At 41.3% G+C, this 20,352-nt stretch overlaps 1 protein-coding gene across 1 annotated transcript in view; it reads left to right on the top strand.

Annotated features, from left to right (window-relative positions):
- Positions 1-20,352, top strand: part of SDC2 (syndecan 2) — a 60,182-nt gene that overhangs the window by 35,299 nt on the left and 4,531 nt on the right. The window contains exon 2 of the mRNA XM_039549172.1: positions 12,562-12,673. Coding sequence (XP_039405106.1) covers positions 12,562-12,673 — 112 coding nt within the window. The remainder of the gene's footprint in view (positions 1-12,561; positions 12,674-20,352) is intronic.

Below are 20,352 nucleotides of genomic sequence, written 5' to 3' on the forward strand. Positions count from 1 at the left end.
TGAGATTGCTTTTTGATGTATGCCGATATATATCGGGTTGAGATTTGCTTTTCCTACCATGCCAAAGAAATCTGATCCTCAAGCTGGAGACCTTTATCTGATAAGGGATTTAAGAATAGAGCAGAGTATTCAGGGTTTGAGTTTGCAGTATGAGAAATTTACCTTTTTTTGTTGTTCTCTTCCTCACCTCCCAAGCCAGGTGATGTATTTTCTCACTCAGTAGGTAAATACACTTGCCAGATTCTGTTTCTCTGCTGTCTATATATAGTTCAAACAAGGCAAAAGAAAGTGTGCAAGTTAGAGAACATGGTCCCAAAAATACATGAATTCAGTCTGTTTTGTCTGCTGTGCATTCACATTGCCCCCTCTCAGGAGGTGGCTCAGGTGCATGGAAGAATTCCTGGCAGCAGGGCGGTGATCTGTAGGGTATTAGAAGCATATCAGGAAAGTGGAGGAAAACAAGAAATAAAAAGAGAATTTGACACAGGCCTCATTCTGGTTTCTGCTTAGTAGCTTCCCAGTTTGTGCCATATGTAAGCAGTGCTTTAGCCATTATACAGACAAAGCCTAACAAAGAGACTTGCTTGCTGGCAGAAAGTTGCTTAAAATAACTTACTGAGGATAAAGAGGCTGCCCAGGTCAATAATGCTGTGAAATCCTCAATGTGTAGCAGCTCCAGGAGGTTTTGTAAGCATATAGATTTTTAAAAGCTTTACACTGTTGATAAGGCAGTGAAGATTGTAGAGTGGTGCTAACCTTGTATTGATGGTGCTGGGACAGCTATAGGAAGATTTGAGATTTGTCTATAGAAATACTGAAATCTTTGTTCCCTCCAGCAGAACTCTGATTTAGAGTATGAATGCAAGAAAGAAAGAATTGTTCTTCGTTAGAAGATACTTAATACTGTTAAGGAGTCTTTGTTGTATTTTACTCTTCAGTTGGATCTATGACTGTTAAAAATGCTGTCAAGCAACTTACTTGGCTTGCTTTCCACTGAATCAAGGGAAGTAGATTTATCTAATATGGTGTAATTGATCCCTACCTTCATTACGAATGTATTAATTCTTTTGGTGCTAATTTTATATAGCATTATTTTTTAAAACATCAGCTGAAGATAATCAATATGAAGCTTATTTCAGTTTTATTAAAAGTAGTTGCTCATGATAACTGGGAGAGATTGTTGTAACTAAAACTTGAATTAAACCAACAGCTTTCTTAACCATGCTTTAAACCAAAAAATTATGTGCTGTTTGAAGGAGGTCCCTTATGTAATTCCAGTTGAAACTTTTTATTTTGAGAAATTCCCATATCTTCAGAGTTTTTTGATCCATATTCTGCCATATCCATCTGCACAGCTCATAGGGAGGCAGTAGCACAAGGGAAAGAAGCAGGAATGGGGAACCTGTGTAGGAAATCTGGCATCAGCCCTTCCACTGCTTGTGGAGTAGCCCTTTTATTTTAGAGTACATTTTACTGTGCAGTTTTAGCCTGATGCTCTCCATGTCCATGTACATTTGTGGGGGCTTTTAAGAGCAGACATGTTAGCTGGTTCTTCTCAGGAATATGAATGCTTGTTAATTGTTGCAATGTGTGGAAGCGCAGGTATGGCGGCTCACAGCAGACTGCCTCACCAAGGTTCTGCCTTGGTTTGTCTTGCTGTGCAGTTGATGTGGGCAACCATGTGGGGAGAAATTCCCAACAGTGTAGTTGAAATTCTCTTCTAGTGGTTCTGCTCAGTATATCCATCTAGTTTCTGAATGCAGCTCTGGGCTGTGTGTCTTTAGAAGAAGTTGTACCCATGGTTCCCTTGTCCAGTCTGATGCTGCACTGGGAGCCCCAGAGAACCGACAGGAAAGCCAAAGACAGAGGGAGGGTAGGAGGGAAAATCCTTCCTTCTTGCCTCATCCCCAGCTGGCTAGGAATTCGTCTAGCATTGCTGGCAGGATGCTGTGTCCTCCCCAGCACAACCTGTTTGCTGTCTTTGGCTGTGCTTGTGTCAGTGCTGCACTAGTTCTTCCCCCTGGTGGAAGGAGGCACCAGTTCCTTCTCCCTGGTGGAAGGAGGGGAGTTGTGCCTGAAGGGCAGCATACCAGACAGAAGACTGCTTCTGAAGCCACATAGCCTGTACAGGCCACCCTATCTCTGATTTCACTCAACTGCTTTTATAGTGGAAGTTATTAGAATGATGTTTTATCCCATGTGAAGGAAACTCATTTCTTATCTTTGTAGGCATCAAAGAAGATATGAAAACCAAGCCTTTGTAGTAAAAATTCAGTTAAGTAAGATGGGATCAGAGTGCTGAATCCAACAATTTAATCTTGGAAACCAGTGAGATGACACCTGGAAATAGCAATAAAATCATCTTTGTTGTCTTTCTGTGTGGGGATCTGGAATACAAAGAGGTATCTCACACAGATGTACCTGGTGTCTCAGTGCTGTCTGTGTTTGCTGTCAGTGTCTGAGAAGAGTATACCAGTGGAAAGAGTAGCAGTGATACCATTTATGTGTCTGGCAGCAGAGACTGTGGCCTAATTTAACCAAGTTTTGAATTTACCAGTGTTTTTGACCTAGGACAAACTAACTCCCTACCTCTGTGCTTCCAGCACCTAACAAGTTGGAAGTAGTTACCTGAATAAATGAAGTGATTGTTTTCCTGGACTGGAGAAAGAAGTCAGCACATCCAGCGTGTTCTGGCTAATGCAAAATTCACATTGAACTGCAGTTCAGTTTACATCTTGCATCATTATACAGTACTGCTTTTGAGCTGACTATCTTCTCTACTAGCACCCAAAGTGGTATAAAGATGATGATTTGGGGGGTTTTATGTATTTGTTTAAAGGGTGAGTAATTGTTCTTGTTGAGTGCCCAGTCTGCATATTCTGTTGCAGTGAAACTGAGGGACCCTGGTGCAAAGGTGTTTCATTTAAGCATACTTACAGCTTATTTGAGCTCTAGTTTCCTTAACTAAGAATCTAGCAAGCCTGGGATATAAATGTGCTACCACCCGCATTCATCTCAGTTCTATAGAATCCAGGATTTCTCTTAATTTAGTGGAGTTTATCTTCTGAAATAGGCTGCATGTGTTTGTAGGAGGGAGAGAAGTTCCTGCAGCTAATTGCTACAACTGAGCACGATTTTAGAAATATCAAGGAGATTGTGGGTGTACCAGTAGTCATTTTTCTGCTTGTGGGGAGCTTTGGTGGGATGTTACCAGGAGTGCTGGGGGCTGCAGGTGGCAAACAGGAGTGTCCACTAAGATAGTCACAGACCTTGTTGTTCAGTGAGTAAGGCTCTGTTGAATAACAGATTATGCATTACAGAACTGGAAATGCTCACTCCTTAAACTGTGAAGTTGATTCCTCCTGATCTCTGACAAATTTCAGTTACCATGCATAACATTTGCTAGCAGTATTTAATTGCTGCATAATGTAACCATAATAATGTAGTTGTTTTATATGTGATTTTCCTGTTTATGCAGAAGGAATGTAATTGATTGAGACAGTTTATTGCTAATTCCTGCTACCAATGGCAAAGAGATCTCAATTTAAATGATTACGTGTTAGTTGACACTCAGTTCCTCACATGGGGTTATTTTGTTGAAATCCATGGACTGGAAAGGAATCAATATGGGGATTCTGAAACCTGGTGGAGGTTTGCAGTGCTCCCACTACGATTCATTACAACTGCTTTTGTAGAGTTTTAAAAAGAACAATCTGTATTAAAAACATTATTCTTTGGTATGAACTAGAACAACTCCACATAGGTTTCCATGGGGTCTGCCCTGCAATTTGACCACTTCAAGGGATTGCAGTAATCACCAGTGGGCCAGGGCAGTGAGGCAAAGGAAAGGCTATTAGGTGGGGAGTTATTGGCATGCATGCCAAAGAGGTTACCCTGGCAGCTTTAATCATTCATCCACACTCTCAAGAGGAGGGAGGAAAATATAAGTGTTAGTTCTTCTGATTGATTAGCAAAAAGGATCAGTAAAGCATGAAAGGAGAGAGGAGGTGTGTGTAGAAGAGCCAGTATGCATTAGACTTAAAAGCACTGACTGGGGCAGGTACTTCAGTTATGACCTCTACACCAAAAGCTACCTGCTTCTCCTTTTACTTTCAGACTTGTGACTGGTGATTCAAAGACAGGCTGACCTCTTCATTCAGCATTTTCAAAGGAGTTCATTTGGCTTCTCAGTCATGGCTGTGCCTTAAATTTAACCTGTCTGCACATGGGACTGATGTGTCCTTAAAAAACTGATTACCATTTTGAGCTGTGGCAACAATTTGCATGGTGATTTTGATCCTATTTTTAGGGAAACCGATGGATGCTTCTTGGAAAATGTGCAGGAAATTGCTGTGCTAATTGAGATAAATCAATCTGTGATGCACATTGCTGGCTGCTGGCTTCTGATGCTGTTTCGCCTGTATATTGCCCTTTAATATTTCAGTCTGGAGTAGCACTTTGGAAGCTGATCCAGCTGTAGCCCTTTAAAATAGTTTCTCTGTTGTATCGTGCCTACATCGAAGACAGAGTTGAAGAATAAACCTTTCTTTGCATTGATTGATGGCTTGGCATGAAAGCTTGGAAGGGCTTTGAATCTTGTAATTTGGGGAGACCCAGAGAAACTTTGATACTAAACTTCTGCTTCTACTTGAGAAACGGGAATTGATGTGTACTCTAATTGACTGTTAAGCAGACTTGAGGTTTTCAAGGTGAAGGAGACAACTGCAGTGTTCATTTCTGAGTTTCACATACAAGAAAAGACCATTTGGTGTGGAGTTAGAGAACATCAAGCTGAGGGGTTCGCATAAGCAGCACAGCAGTACTGTTTGACTCAGCTGACATCAGATTTGGTGGGCCCCTCTATAATTTCTAAGTAACCATTTTGAAGATGGGAGTAAATTTTATGTGGTCGTGGAATTAGGAAGATCTCTTGGTCCTAGGCTGTAGCCCGTGTAGAACTGCTCTCCACTGTACTATAGTGGTGGCAAAGATCCACAGAGGTAAAGGCTGGTTTTTGCAGAAAATTATTATAACTGAATGAAGATACAGGTAACTTCCTCAGGGTAGATGATGAATGTATCTTTGGAGTGGCATGACTATGGTCTCATTCAGCTAGCAGTCCTTTAACACTACTCATGAGCTTGAGCCTAATTTAATAGCATTGGGAGGCTGTAAGGTAACTGATGTGGAGACTGTGGAGGAAGTCATTGGATCTGTCCTTCATCACCGGTGATGCTGTTGGTACTTGTGTGTAAGGACAGAAAGCTCTGCCTTGTCTTGCTGCGATGCTTGCTTATCTCCCTCCTGTATCTTCATACAGCAACCTCTGTCCCACCATGGGCAAGACAATTTCTGGATAAGGACTAAAGTTTGGTCTCTTTGTGCACTTAGTAGGTAAATTATACACAGCTGGAAATCAGACACTGTGAAAATAAGTGGAAAGATAGAGTCTTTTCCCATTGGAATTCGTCACAACCAGGCCAGAACTTTAGAGGACGTTTATCTTTCTCCTCAAGATAGGACAAGCTTCAGCTCCAAAGCTGTAAGCAGGCCAAAGACCTACTAAACAGATCTGTGAGTCTTCATAATGGGAAGAAAAACATTTTTCAGTTAAGGTTAAACAAGCTTTCCTGTTACCATTTTAAGTTCTGTTATCATGCAGTGTACCATACGGCATGTAATTGCACATTAGGGAATATTTCTAAAGGCACAGATGACTGTTAGAAAACAGGCACATGAGATTCTGTGGCTTTGTGAAGAGTGTGAACTTAAACCTATCAACTGCAGCACTGTAATTTCTTCGGTGTGTGGCCATAAGTGAAAAGTAACTAACGTGGTGGTGGCTTGTTGGTGTCTCCTTGGATGTGGTGTATTTTTTTTTTCAGTGTGAGCCATGACATCGACTGCTGAAATGCCTGACACCAGCAAGAGTTGTTTTATTAATGCTGTCCCTGTCAAATATGCCTCTGTTTTGGTAATTAGTCTGGCATAACAGATTGTATGCATCCTAAAAGCCAGCATATTTAGACTCTTGGCTCTGACATGAGGCAATCTCTGTAAATCAGCTCTTTTGGTAGACTTCTCTATTGTTGAACACCAGCAGTAGTAGAAGCAGCTTGCAGTACTTGTGTTTATTTTGGGCTCTCTGCCTTTCTTCAACAGCCACGAGCGGTCAAACCCTTTCTTTATCTGTCATGAGAGATTGGAGGCCTAAAGCTATAGTTTTGTGCAGGATCAGGAAGTTATACATGAGGTACAAGGAGCGTGAATAATCTTTCTGGCAGGTGCTCGAGCCGCAGTAGTGGCTCCGCTCTGCACCACACAGGATGGCAGCGCCACTGCTGTCCCACAAGAACCCACACCGCCACCCCTAGAGGCAAACACTACACTAGTAGGGACGCCCATGCAAAGCCAGTTTGCTCTTAGGTGAGGAAGGGCAGCAAATGTCCTCTAAGATTTTAAAAATACCTGTGGAAACGAGCTGTCCAGAATGAGTCACAGCAGTCAAGGCTTGTTATTTAATTGGCCAAAGGCAGCAGTGGAGGAGGTGGTGGTGGCTCTTGCAATTCAGTCCAGGCAGTTCCTGTCACAAGGCTGGTTTCACATTGGGCATGCAGATGGGCACAAGGATCGGTGAGGGTTTTAAGCCATTTTGAGATAAAATTGGGAGATGGTAACTGTCAGAATGATTTGGGGTAAATGAGCAATACAGATACTATCTTCTGTATAAAACCCTTGCTCTCAAACTTGCAAAATTCAATCTGGGGCCTGTCATTATGGAAAGGATATTTTGGCTGTGATCAGTGACCCAGACTGTGGTGCAGGGCAGCTCTCCTGCAGCTGGTACCTGCTCCACTAATATCAGCATTGTGCAAGCAGGATGGTGTCTCTAAGGAAGAAAATGGGTAGTCCTTAGAGTGTTTTGCTTGAATGATGTCACCAATTATTACCATCTTACTTCCCAGAAAATCCCACAGCCATACCTCCCACCAGCACTTACGCTGAAGGCAACACCGTGGTTGGCATAGTGCACCTGAGGTGGGGTTTGCTGGGAAGACTTTGTCCTGTGAGTACTTAAAAGTGGGCAATGTCACCTTGAAAGGAAATAATGCAGACTACTTCCCTCCTTTTCTACTGTGGCCAGACGTAGGGCATATCAGTGAAAGGACAGGCAGACATCTGTACTAAGACAAGTAGTGGTAAACATACCTTGTAACATAAAATCCTCTGTCAAAATTACATGTTTGTAGCTGGATACATGTGGGCAGCATAGGAAATTGCAGACTGAAGGAGCCAGCGGAGGCTCATCTCTGAGAACCAGTAACACGATGAGAAATGGAAAATGGATGCTCTTCTGGTTGGCATTTTTCTCTGGGAAAACATGGTGCTTTGAAGTGGAAATCTGATTTTCAGGTTTTGTACTTCATTTTTTTTGTTTAAAATCATGCCTCTCATTCCTGGACAAGGTTAACAAACACTTTGACCTTTCCTAGTGTGATGAGGGAAAGCAAAGAACTGGCGAACAACAGTAGGAGGGCACCTGCCAGCTTCAAGGTCAGCAATGCTGAGGTTTGTTAGGACTAAATCCTGTAGCGTGGCAGATCATAGTTCCTTTTGCAGGAAGCCTAGAGGGAAACACAGCTTCTTCACACAACTGCCTTTTCTCCAGCCTTCAGTGAGAACCTCTGTGATGGCTCTCAGGCTTTAGATGAATGCGTTCACATAGTTAGCTTTCCAAAAATATAGTGTATGTGAAGAGTACAGCACTCTAGTGAACTCAGACTCACCAGCTGAGCGTGCAAGAAAATCTGTTTTCTTTCTCCTTTTTACATGGAAGATCTCTGCCTAATCAACAGCTGTAATGCTTGCAAATTTTCAGAGGCTTCTGGCTTAGATATTTGTAATATAACATCACTCTTAAAATATTAGTCTCTGATTCTCTGCATACTAAATGGGTTGCATCTAAAAGAATTCCATCGGGGGAAAAAGGGAGGCAAAGTATCATTAGTAACACAGCTGCAAACCTCAGATTCGCTGTCCCGTGCATATACCCAAAGACAGAGAACAAAAATTTGAGTTCATCTGTAGATAATAAAGTATTTCTTTCCACGTGTCAGCTACTCGTTGCTCGTGTCTGAGTTTCAGCAGTCACGACAGCCATGGTAGACATTACTCCTTCATTGCTGCTCGCACCAGCAATGTTCTTGGCTTCATCCACATGGCATAAAAGTCTTCAGTGTCTTACTCCAAAATCACTCCCATGGAATGGGAGGACTGACAGTAACAGCAGAACTAGGAAAGGGAATGGCTATGACAGGACACTTTGTATTTTTTTCTAATGAAATACACTATCCATTCCCAAGCCTCCCATTGTCTGTTTTCAGTTTTTGTCATTGTAATTTTGATGGATGACTTAGGTGTTTCATGAGATGATGGGACAGGAAAAAGAGGTTTTTTTTTTTGTTTCCTCTCTCAGTGTCAAAATGTGGGGTTTGGGCATTTTTTTTTAATATGTCCTGGATGATCCCAGTTCATTAAACTAAAAATTACTTTAAATGTAAGATTTAGTAAAATAAAGACACTGAGATTTCAAATTCAACATACTATTGGTAGGGAAATGTCTTTTATCTAGTACTTAATGGGTGCTAATCTACACTACTTCCATGAGATTTAGATTTATGCCAGTGTAGTCAATAACCAGGCAGGAATCAGTGACCATTGGCATGTAGCATGTGAAGTATTTAGGTCACAGGATTTTGCAGCATTATATTCTTGGAATAAAAATGTAAGTGGGATAACAATGATGGACGAGAATGCAATCTCTGTCAAGAGGTAACAAGCAGTTTTTGTGGCTTCAGGGCGAGATTAAAGGGCTGATAAGATAGACATCCTTGCCTGGTGTTCCTGCCATTTTAATAGGTCTGAAAATAAGGCTGTTACATAAAAGTGACATGAGTACTCTCGTTTCAATTGTTAGCCACAGGAAGTAGTCACTTAAATATTTGGCCTTCATAATACCTAAAAATAGTTTTATGGATCTAGAATTTGCAAACTTTTTTTATTTTTCCTCCTAAATATATTGAAATGCTAGTACAGACCTTTCTGTGTCCAAGCCTACTGACAACAGATTTGTTTTTCCAACTTGTCTTTTGTGAACATCCTGGAAGTAGTCCATGGACCCCCATGGATTCCCAGCTGACAAGCAAGAAAACATTTCTAGAGCAAATACTAAATCAAGTTTATTTTAACATAGCAGAGCATAAAATTGTAAAGCGTGGCTTCAGTGCTTGGTACTGACCTAAACGCCATAAAATATTCTTTTTATTTTCATTGTTTTTCTCTCATTTTTTTAAGCTTAATCTTCACAGAATTATTTTTAATGGCTGTGGGGTTTTTTGTTAACTGTTGGGCTTTTCTTTTTATTCTGAGCCTTAAAGCAGTTTTCATTCCAAGTGGCCTAAGGCATCTATGTGTTTCTGAGCAACTGGGATAAAAGGGGCAAGCTGTGGGTATAGAGGGGGTGCTTCTACCCCGAGTCTACTAGCCAGCTTGCAAAGACAGTGCAATGAATGCTTTTATCTATGCAGATGCTTAAAGATTTTTAAGCTAGAATATGCTTCCTTTGCCTTTGATTTGAGAGGGTGCTTGTGTCCTGCCGAGTTTCACCAGATGAGAATCATTTGTGCTGAAACAGGCTGAACTGAGGCAAGGGGCTCTGGTCAGAGAGACTGCAAAGCATATTCCTCAGGTGGAGCTTGATGTCTGATCTGAATGCATTTGAAATTTACTGTACCGTGTATTTCTCCCTATAGTAAATATTGTACTGGTTCTATAAGACTGTGGGGAATAGTTTGCTCATTCTGATGATAATGTGCCATCCACAATACTAGATATTAAGTAATGTTTCACATTGTATTCTTTGCATCCCCAGAATAAAATACAACAGATGCTCAAATTCCTGCTGAAAGCTACTCAGCTTCTCTTGCATTTCTGTTCCTCTGTGTTCAGCTAGTTTAAATCCCAAGAACATCTCGGCATAGTGAGAAATAAAAGCTTTTGGCAGCTGAAGAGACATAATTCATCGAAAGAAAAGGAGTGAATATGATGGTGGGGAGCCTGGCTGACCAGGCACTTGCAACTTGGGCTGGGTTGGGTTAGCTGCTCATCTGTCTTACAGAAACTGAATCGTTAGAAGAACTGTCATGAGTCATTTCTGTCTTCTCTGAGTTCTGTGAGGCTGAAAAGAGGAAGAGAGCAGGGTGGTTGTTTTGAGGGGGGAAGGAGAAGCAAGTGTTTTGTTTGGTTTTTGAATCCTACTAAGTTTGCTTCTGATATAGACAGAGGTTGGAAATGGTTTAGGGAATAAATTTATTGATAAGTTCATATTTTTACTGAACACTAAAAATTCTGGGCATGGCTGTATGATGCTTCTATTCTCATGAAGACTGGTTTTCATTTCCTACTTTTGCAAACTCAGGCTGTTTCTCACCTCTTGCCAAAAGCAACTTCCATTGTTGGGAAATTCCTTACATGTAGATCTTCAACTTTTTTTCCCAACTTAGCATTGGGTAACATTCACTGCCTCTGATACCTTTTGAGTATTGTATGCCTTTTCTATACTCATGGCCAACCACCTGCATTTCCTTTTTAAAATGTTTTGTTTTTTCCTGCCTGATATTGAGGAGTGGTCTGTTTTGTACTATGACTGTGTCTGAAAGTGAAATAGGGTGAAGTGGCTTGGTCCATTGTGGCAGCTGGATCAAGAGCAGGATATTTGTCCTGTGACAGGGAGTTGTTTTCCTATACGGAAACAGTCTCAGCTGTGTCTTAATTGCAATACCATGTATACACATACTAAGGTACTTCATGACTTCCTTTGGAGACATCTTTTAAAAGAATTAAGTTGTTTGATAGTGACCAGACATCATCTTGAATTTCTGCTTTGGACTGCAGCCAGTTCCAGGCAGACCATGTGAACTAACAGCAGCAGATCAGAGCAGGTGTTTGTAAGCTTAACAACAGGATCCTTTCCCCCCCCCCCCCCTCCCCATACCCCACACATAAGAGTGGCCATAGTAGGAGTAGACTTTGACCAAGAATCATGTTGGTTTTCTTTTCCTCTATAGAAGAAAATTGGGGTAATACTATTTTAGTTCAGAGCTGTTCAGAGAAGTATTAGGTACCCCCCATGCAAAGATCTTTTACTGTGAAATACACTAATAATCAGGATGGCCTTTCTGCTTTTCATAAAGAATAATTTTTTATTGTAGATCAACTTGAAGAACAGTGTCTTGCTGTGAAGAGGCTTTAAACAGGAATTTGTTGCCAAAAAAAATCCTAAAAAGAAATCGCAAATGTCTTCAACAATAATTTTAGACCTCTGGGGAAAAAAGTTACCTTGTAAAGTTAGATGTGAGTCTTTGCATATAGGAGTTAACCCATTCACAGTTCGGTACTCCTTTAGGAAAGCTACAGTGAATGCTGGATGGAATGAAAGGGGCAGTCAGTGCCATGCAGTAATAAGTAAGTTGGAAACCTTTGGGACTCAAAGCAGCAGGATTGAGTGCTTATATGAGATCCTGAATAGATGAATTTTGGTACTGCGTTTTGGCATTTAGGTGGTTTTTTTACTTAAAAGTCCATTTATAACTGTCGTATTTTCTTCAAAAAGTCATGACAAACAGGCATAGACAGAAGTGCTGGTTAAAGTAATAGGAGTTGTAGTGGCAGGTACCTTCTCAGCCATCCAAGATACCTGGCTCTCCTAAGGAAGTTTATTCTCTGTTAAGAAACCGGAAGCCGAGGTGGAGGAATAAAATTCCTAGTCTTCCTAAGCCTGAATTGTCAACTTAAAAGGTGACTGATACCTTGTTCTATTTTGAACTCGTTTTAACAGAATCTCTCTTTAGTGGTGAAATACTTGCAGACATAGAAATGTGGTGATGGTCTGATGCCTGTTGAAGATGCAGCTAAATTTTAGGAGAGATGTATTCATTTAAGAATTGGAGCATAATGCTGTTTTATCTGGCTGGAAATGTCATAATCCTTAATCAATAGCACTGTCTTAGAAACATTTATATTCTGTAGTCCCAGTTGTTCATTCTAACTACTAGAGAGTTTAATGAGGTTTGGCTTGATTAACCTCTGAGATAGTTTTTGATACATGCTTTTGTTCCTTCTCATCTGAGATCAAATGAACAGACTTCATGTGTCAGCCTATACATTTGTATATTTGAGATCCTGACAGAGGGCTTCAGTCCTGGGATTTGCTTCTTGTTACAGAAGCTCTGCAGAGTATATTTGCAAATCCTATTTATTCATTCATGCATTTAATGAGATGAAGTGTGGTTTTCATTGTGCAGCCTTGGAATTTTTTTTTTTTTTTGGTAATGCTGTAATTTTTACAAATTTCCTTAACAGCTTAGATGAATGTGTGGCATAAACTGAAAGTACAAACTTCAGTGTGCTACCATCAACTTAGAAAATAGAAGTGAAGATGAAGAGACTGCTGTGCTGGAGAACTGTTATCCTTTTAACCATTCCCTCTTATCTGTTTTCCAGAGAACAGATTTGACCTCTGATAAAGATTTATACCTTGACAACAGCTCTGTTGAAGAAGCATCAGGCGTCTATCCAATTGATGATGATGATTATTCTTCTGGGTCGGGTTCAGGTGAGACAACATGTCACAAATTGATTTTCAAAAGTGTAAGAAGTAATGCAATTATTTGAGGGAAATCTGTGCAGTTTTGCTTTATAAGCTGGAGATGATACTTTCAGTGAATGTCCTGAGTGCTTTGCTATTTTACAGAGCACTGGGCACCCCTGTGGGCCAGGTTTTAAGTATTAACTTTCTGCTCTTTTCTCTTACTCCTTAGTTGCATCATTTCACTGCATTATTTTCTCTCTGCTGGCTCTCTCCTTTCCTTCTGATTTCTGTGTAGATCTCCCTGGAGTTTAGACATAAGGATTAGAGAAGGCTTAGTTCTCCCATGACATAATGCTAATTTAGCATTCCGTAAGAAAACATAGCAGCAGCAATCTTATTTTCTCTTATATGCAGTCAGGTTCACGTAAACATGGTGTCCATTCCTCTTTTGTTGTTGTTCTTTTATATTTGGAAATCTAGATACTGCCAAAACCGTGAGTTTTCTCTGAGGAAATTACATCCATATAGTGAGTAAAGACATTCTTAAATACAACATACTGAGTTCTCAGACTTAAACACTCATTAGAGACATGTAGCTAGCTCAAAATTTTTCAAAAAAAGTGTCAGTGAGAGCTCATTAATCATTTCTCTTAGAACGTTTCTTCGATGAGTATCTTCTAGACTAGCTTGGAGACTCCAAATATTAAAAGCTAAGTGCAGGATTTTATGGTAGCTCTGGAAAAGACATTTCCTTATTGTTATATTTGCTGAGCTGTTGTGGAAATCCCATTTATTTTCCAAGTGTGTTACTTACATGTTTGTTATTGTACTTTTTTTTAATATGTCTTTCGATGCTTATATATAATTTGTGTACTTTTAAAGGATAAGCCCTGCTTCTAGTGCCTTGTCTGTGTTACCTGTAAGGCACACTTCAGATTTTTCGGATGGATTTTCGTTTTTCTTTTCTTCTGGTGATTGAAAGCTATGTTAAAATAAGGTCTGCAGACATCTAATTGTGCTGCCAGGCAAATCTAGGCCCATCATCATTCAGGGCAATTCGACATTCCAGTGTGATGAGAGGCTTAACTGGACCTCCTTGATGGAGACTTGTTTGAGGAGAAATTTAATATTTCATTTGAAAAAAAAATATTAGTGAATTGGTGATTTTATTCAGTTCCCAGGACTGTCTAAGGGATATTCTGATCTCCAGGAAAAATGTGCTTTCAGTCAGCATCCCATTCTGTCATGTCTTCAGATGCTGGTGACTTTGTAAGCTTCAGGAAAGGAAGTAGGTTGACAATAAATAGTTGTATGAAGAACAGTCTGGTGTAGTTTTTTTCCATCCCTCTGTGGTGTTGACTGTTTCTAATACGGAAGATTAAAAATTCAGACCTGCTTTTGAAGTGGAAAAGCAGCACAAGAACTGGCTTCAGATTTTGTTAACCCAAGGTTCAACAAAGGAACTGTAGGATCCTGCGCCTGGGGAGGAATAACCCCAAGTACCAGCACAGGCTGGGGATTGACCCAGCTCTGCAGAGAAGGATCAGGGAGTCTTGGTGGATGAGAAGCTGACCATGAGCCAGCAGTGCCTTGTGGCCAGGAGGGCCAGTGTTCTCCTGGGGTGCATCGGGAAAAGTGTGGCCAGCAGATTGAGGGAGGTGATCCTGCCCCTCTGTTCAGCCCTAGTGAGGCCACATTTGGAGAGCTGTGTCCAGTTATGTGTTCCTCAGTTCAGGAAAAGACAAGGAGCTGCTGGAGAGGGGCAGGAGAGGGGCACAAAGATGATGAGGTGTCTGGAGCATCTTTTATGAGGAGAGACTGCAGGAGCTGCACCTGTTTAGAGAAGACTGAGAGGGGATCTCATCAACACCTATAAATACCTCAAAGGCAGGTGCCGAGAAGATGGTGCCTTTTCACCAGCTCTTTTCAGTGGTGCCCAGTGACAGGACAAGGGGCAATGACCATAAACTAAAACACAAGAAGTTCCACCTCAATAGAAGGAAGAACTCCTTTACACTGAGGGAAGCAGAGCACTGGCACAGGCTGTCCTGGGAGGTTGTAGAGCGTGCCTTTGGGACGTTCAAATCCCACATGGACACATTCCTTTGTGACCTACTCTAGGTGACTCTGCCTTGGCAGAGGGGTTGGATTGGATGATCTCCAGAGATCCTTTCCAAGCCTAACAGTTCTTTAATTCTGTGGTAAAAGTGAAGCCAAAAAGACCGAAGTCTAGACTACCTCTAGACTTTAACAGTAACACCTTGTCTTTCTCTTCTTTATTTTCCTGTGCTTAGCCTTGAGCTATGGGTGAAAGTTGGAGTGCACTTCTGCTGTCTCTGGCAATCTCTGTTTCTTTCCTAAAAGCAAACAGGGAAATTCTCATTGCAGACAAGCTTGGTGCCCCCGCAGAGAGCTCATGTGACAGTACCCAGATCTAATATTTTTAAACAAAGCAAAAAGTCTTCAGGGAAAGAAAGTAGCATCCTTTCTATCCTCCTCCTCCTATACTTACTGCTCTCTGTTTTATGTTGAAAGAGTCCTGCAGATACACCATTGATTGATGTTTCTCATATATGTTCAGTCTCTCTCTCTCTACTTGATACTCAGTGATGTAATGTAATGTTTCTAGCAGGAAGAGCCTTCCCACTCAAGAGTGGTTTTCTTGCTTTGTAGCACACATAGTCCAAGCAAACAGATCCAGGATGACAACACTACTGACTCCTTTCCTTGCTGTGAAAATTGTTAGCTGCCACCAGGCCTATGGAGATAAACAGGAATTGTCAGCACCACCATTAATGCCCTTGCAGGTCTTCAAGTAGCATTAACATGGACAAGTGTCACTGTAGACATGACACATTTCAAACTAGAAATTGGCTGAGGGCTTTTTGTAAGGAGTAGCAAAGGTGTTCTGGTTTTTTCTTTTCTTTCCCTTCATAGCCTCTTTTTTCTTTGCATACATTCAACTACTGTTGTGCATTTGCCCAAGTGTTGAATCTGAATCCACAGGTCAACAGTTTACAGAGGAGCCATGCCTGCCTCCTGATTCTTGTATATCAACAGTAGAATATCTGTAGAGATTCAATTAGTCCATTGTTTCCTTCTCATAGTCTCCATCTCAGAGGAGATGCTTCAGTCTATCATCACTTCTTTAGCATTGGTGTTTTATATAGCATAATAATAAAAAGTAAAAAATAGTTTTCCAGCCTATATACAACTTGAAATGCTTTTATAATTATTGCTACTTTTTCATCTGGCATAAAAGATTTTAATAGAGCCTTGTTCTTGGAGATCAGTGAAAGTAGCTGCTAAGCAGCATGACTACCCATTGTGTTAAGGAAAGATACCATCTTTGTCAGATTTATCTGTGAGTTCTTTGGAAAACTGTCTGTCTTGTTCTTGTGTCTTCTCTAAAAATACTCATGCTAATATAGATCATAAAATCATGCAAATTTTTCCTTCCCCTTCTTCTCTTCCCGAGCCTAACATTTCTCAGTTGATAGCAGCTTGAGTTGAGAACATTGGCTCAGGATGAACTCTGTGTATTCTGACACTGTGTCTGGGGACTCTTCTTGGACAAAAGCTGTGGTAGGGGGGTCGGAGCTTCTTCAAGAAACACAAGAGCAGATCTGCTTTGGCTCATGACCGAGAGGGAAGCTGACATTACACTCCAAGGCCAGCAGCCAGTTTGGGAGTCCTGCGGCTGGGGGTGGCGTGGCCAGGGCGCTGTGTGTCGTGGTCCTGGGGCTGAGGAAGCTGGGGGGCACGGGCGCTCTCCCGGGTGCTGCACAGGAGCCAGCACAGGTCCAGGGCCGACACTGGGTGCTCCTGGCCCATAGGGCAGCGTGCCTGGCATGCACACCTCTCCTGGTGTGCTTCCCCTGCAGGTGACAGGCAACACAGCAAGGATTCACTTTCCATTTGCTATGGTCTCACTCATAAGTGCCTTTCAGATTGTCTTGGAGCAAGAACTTCTGTCCACCTGCTAAACCAGCCCCAAGCATGCTTCATGACATTGACTGCCTGGTTCTCCAGGTCCTTGACATAAAAATCTACAGTGATACTGTTTGAAAAGTGTGTTTTTGATGTGCTGGACAGAATCTTAAACTTCAGCATAGTTAGAACTATGCCTTTTAATCCTTCTTCAAGTTTTGTTGGTTTTGTTTTTTTTCTCTTCCTTGTGTGAGAGCTATCAGAGATGTGACATCCTTGCACTGTCTCCATTTATTTCAGTTGCAGTTCCCTGGCAGGGCACAGAATTATGTTTACAGTGTCATCTCTGGGAGCCTGACACTGTGTTGATAAAGGGTTGCATTGGGGACTTTTCAGTGAATGGAGGCAAGATAAGTCAGCTAGAAATGTGTGTCACGTTGCTGATAGAGATGGAAGGTATGAAAGAGATGGTGGTTGTGTGTGCCCACCTTGGCACAAATTTGCTTGTGTGGTGGTACTCTGAGTGTGATGTGCAACAGCAGACAAATAAGATGCCAAAAGATAGGGTGAAATGATTGGATTTTTTTGGTAGGAAGTGTTAATCACTGGCTGCTTTGCAAGTAAGAGTGCTAACTACTGTGGGCTTTTTTTTTTTTTACAAAAAATATTACTATCTATACAGTAATTTCTGCTTTCTGTGCAGTAATTTAAGGTGGCACAATCTTGATTTCCTGACAAGTTTCCTCTAGCACTAAGAGTGTTAAGGAGTATTCACATTCCTGTCATCCAAGGGTTGCTAATAGACACATCGCTGAGGGTTATATTAGATATTTCCAATACTATGGCAGCATTTAGAGCTATTTTGACCACTCTGAAGACAGCAATTGGATGTCCTGAAGAAGTTACAGTGGATAAAAGATGCATGTGATGGTCAAGAGCTTTCAGCTCTACCACAGAGATGGCTATGGGTTTAATTACTGCAGGGTTTTTGTGGTGCCCTCAATAAGAGGGACTCAAGGCAGTGAATACCCAGCACCATGACCCAAGCTGACCCAATCCAGAAACCAGCTATAGAAATAGTGATATTTTCCAGAGGAAGAAATCAACACTTGTACTCAATCTTCTGCAACAATCTTGTACTCCAACAGTTTCACAGTATTCCTCTTAACAACCTACTTAGAAGTTATGCTCATGACACTGTAGGCTTTTCCTTTCCAATCTTACTTGGATTTGGTGATGCTCTTATTTGTGCTTTTTAGGGAACATGATGTAAATGTGTGTTTAGGGAACTATGTAAAATGCTATTGCTGTGTTCTGGAGAGGACTAGTGAGTGGTTTCTTTGGTCTCTCACTATTTACAGGTAATTCCAAAAATACTGCTGTCAGTTTAGCAAGGTAAGTGTCTTCCCCTTGTTTAGATCTACTCCATGCCAAGCAGAGACCTGTTTAGATAAAGCTAATTAGAAAGCAGGAACCATGGGGATGTGTCTGAGCCAGTACCTGAATCTGGCCTAAATGATAGTTGCTTCAGTGTTTTGGTGATTGTCAGGATTCCCCTAAGGCTATATGGAAGAAGAGTTGGGTACCTTTGGTGCAAATCTAGTGACTAGTCCAGGGGTTAGATTAGTCACCCATTTGTTGAGAGAACATGGATCTGCATCCTCCTTAGCCAAAGAGGTTCAGACTGTAATGCTCTCCATTTTATCTGGCAGACACAACTATTGCCTGAAGCAAAGGTGGCATTTAAGGATTTGGAGGAACAGTTGTGATTAAGTGGGACTTTTCATAAAAAGAAGAAAATACATTTCTCAAGGTGTGTTTTATCAGATCTCTAATCTGATAATCAGTTTTAATTTCCTTGGCTGTGAAAGCTTTGTGTAATACGGAGGAACTCTGGAAGGTAAAGTACTGGAAGGAAGAACTCTGAGCTCTCCAGGGGGCCATTACTTCTCAAAGAAAACTCTTGAGTCAAAGCCAGAAAAATTTTCCTGTTGGATGCCTTTCCTCACCCCTGTTCTGAAGCAGGATGTTTATTTTTTTGATCTTTGAGTGGCATTTCAGGAAAATACCTGATTCTTGTTGTGAGGTCTTCAGTATAGAGGTTATGCTGTAAATTCAGTATCTCTGAAAGTTTTTTTTTCCCAGTATTATTCTGTGCCAGTATCTTTAATGTAGTACTTTTTTTTAATGATTCTGAATTTTATTTTCTACCAATCAGAGGTTGTTTTTTGTTGCTGTCTTGTTAATGTCCCTCCTTTAAATGCCAAATGTACGTAATTCTTGATCATGACTTCAAAACATACTGTGCTCATATTTTCAGCCTGCTTTCTTTAAAAAAACAAACTAAAAAATCAGTTTGGAATGAGTGAGTCATACTATTCTGTTGTAGGAGCGTTTTATTTGTTAGGAACTACTCTTACGCACATTTGCTAGATTTATTACCCGAGAGTTACTTGGGTAACCAGTGCCTGTAATGAGCAGAACACATTGAGATTCCTAAGGAGTGGTCCAAGAATGGGTCAATTCTTTTTTCCTCTTTCAGGCCTTGCTAATAATTTAGTCTCTTTCCTGTGTCTTCTTCCTTTCACTATCACTAAAGGATATTTGTTAGACATGCCCATTACCATATTCTAAAGGGGCCTTCATACTCCAGCAGGGCTTTGAATGTGGAGGAAATTAAATTTAAGGTAATCTTTAGGGAATTTTTTGTCCTCTCAGTCATTTCAAAAGAAAAGGGCTTCTGAATTATGTGGCGTTTAAAACCATGTGAGTTCCTAGTGACTGAAACAGAAATAATAATCTTCCTATAGATAGAAATTGCTTAGTTTTTTCGAGTTCAACAGATATGCTGTAGAGGAGAAATGTTGTTGTTGAAGCAGTACGTGACAGGCAAAAACTGTTCAGTTCATATGGTTTAAGTAAAGATAAAGAAGTGTATTGATTTATTTATGGTATGTAATTAACTAGCAATCACTGAGCTATACTTTTAGGCTTAATATCAACAGTGCAACAGACAACCACAATACCTGCCATTTATAAAATGGTAACAAGCAACTATAAATATCTAAATGACTTTCTGTAACTGATCCAGTGTGTGCCACATCAACACAGACACCCATCTCACAGGCCATGGGTGTATAAGCTCCCCTCATCTGAGTGTACAGGACCATCTGTCCACACACCCTTGCTGTAGGGGACTTGGGTACCCCCATATAAGCCTGGGCCCCCACCACCACCACCTCCTGCCACCCCCAGGAGGAGACCCTGCACCCCAGGGTGTGGGTTCTGGGGTGCCCATAGTGGCTCTGGGAAAGCTGAAGGTAGCTGCTGGGGGTACCCCAGGGTGGGGGGTGGCACTGCCAAGCTCCAGCAGAGCCCCTGATGCCATGGGACCTCATCAGACCCCATGGCACTGGAGTCTGCCCATGTCACCCAGGCCTGATGGCTGCTGCTTTCACTCTAGACTTTTTGCCCCTATTACAAGTGTTAAAGCTTATTTCTTACCTCTTTTCAGGATGGGTTCTTCTATTTGAAAAGTATCGTGGTAATTTCTTGGTTGCTACTTATTCCAGCTGATACACTCCCTTCCTTTTTCCTGGGGTCACTTGGGGCAAGTATCCCTCTGACAGTTTGGGCACACTGTTTGCACTCATATCTCTATCTTAGCAGGCATTGTCATCTAGGCACCTTGCCTAGGGTGGGCTGTGCAAGCACCTCTACCTTGGTGTCATAATAAAGAATGAGTTGGTCTGGAGGAGTTTCACAGGTCAATG

The sequence above is a fragment of the Corvus cornix genome, chromosome 2 (genome assembly GCF_000738735.6).
Source record: "Corvus cornix cornix isolate S_Up_H32 chromosome 2, ASM73873v5, whole genome shotgun sequence".
Classification (NCBI taxonomy): domain Eukaryota; kingdom Metazoa; phylum Chordata; class Aves; order Passeriformes; family Corvidae; genus Corvus; species Corvus cornix.